The 1,085-nt window shown below is 37.3% G+C and overlaps 1 protein-coding gene across 1 annotated transcript in view; it reads left to right on the top strand.

The window, feature by feature from the left end:
* Window positions 1–1,085, top strand: part of HELRODRAFT_184620 (hypothetical protein) — a gene marked incomplete at both ends in the record, with an annotated part of 34,739 nt that overhangs the window by 30,536 nt on the left and 3,118 nt on the right. Inside the window, 5 exons of the mRNA XM_009014972.1 lie at window positions 163–237; window positions 329–436; window positions 537–611; window positions 703–810; window positions 911–985. Of these exons, the coding sequence (XP_009013220.1) occupies window positions 163–237; window positions 329–436; window positions 537–611; window positions 703–810; window positions 911–985 (441 nt within the window). The remainder of the gene's footprint in view (window positions 1–162; window positions 238–328; window positions 437–536; window positions 612–702; window positions 811–910; window positions 986–1,085) is intronic.

The raw sequence follows: 1,085 nt of genomic DNA, 5'->3' as shown, positions 1-1,085 counted from the left end.
GGTAATCGAAACATCAGGTCCAGTGTCAACGACAGAAACAGAGACAACAGTTGTTCCTCCAAGTCAGCATATTTGAAACTATTAAAATAATTCTTGATCGATTAAATACAGCTTCAACTCAGCAAAACCTATTTATATTTATTTGAGCGTCATACTAAACAGCTACAGAAACGACGGCTCAAACTACTGAAACAACGGGTCCATTGACGACGAAAGAAACGACTGTCGAGGCTCCAAGTAAAAATTATTTTAATCGAAACGTGTCTGCCAACAAATTTGATTTGATTTTCACACCTGAAAACATTGTTTCGTTTTAATCGTATTTCAGCTACTGCTTCTCCACCTACTGAAGCTCCGACAACTGTTACAACCAAGGAAATCGAAACATCAAGTCCAGTGTCAACGACAGAAACAGAGACAACAGTTGTTCCTCCAAGTCAGCTTAATTGGAACTATTAAAATAATTCTTGATCGATTAAATACAGCTTCAACTCAGCAAAACCTATTTATATTTATTTGAGCGTCATACTAAACAGCTACAGAAACGACGGCTCAAACTACTGAAACAACGGGTCCATTGACGACGAAAGAAACGACTGTCGAGGCTCCAAGTAAAAATTATTTTAATCGAAACGTGTCTGCCAACAAATTTGATTTGATTTTCACACCTGAAAACATTGTTTCGTTTTAATCGTATTTCAGCTACTGCTTCTCCACCTACTGAAGCTCCGACAACTGTTACAACCAAGGAAATCGAAACATCAAGTCCAGTGTCAACGACAGAAACAGAGACAACAGTTGTTCCTCCAAGTCAGCTTAATTGGAACTATTAAAATAAATCTTAATTGATTAAATATAGCTTCAACTCAGCAAAACCTATTTAAATTTATTTGACCGTCATACTAAACAGCTACAGAAACGACAGCTCAAACTACTGAAACCACTGGTCCAATGACGACGCAAGAAACGACTGTCGAGGCTCCAAGTAAAAATTATTTTCATCGAAACGTGTCTGCCAACAAATTTGATTTGATTTTCACACCTGAAAACATTGTTTCGTTTTATTCGTATNTCAGCTACTGCTC

Source organism: Helobdella robusta (genome assembly GCF_000326865.2).
Source record: "Helobdella robusta unplaced genomic scaffold HELROscaffold_1489, whole genome shotgun sequence".
Classification (NCBI taxonomy): domain Eukaryota; kingdom Metazoa; phylum Annelida; class Clitellata; order Rhynchobdellida; family Glossiphoniidae; genus Helobdella; species Helobdella robusta.
Note: the sequence above shows the minus strand (reverse complement) of the source record. Positions and strands in the feature narration are given on the sequence as shown.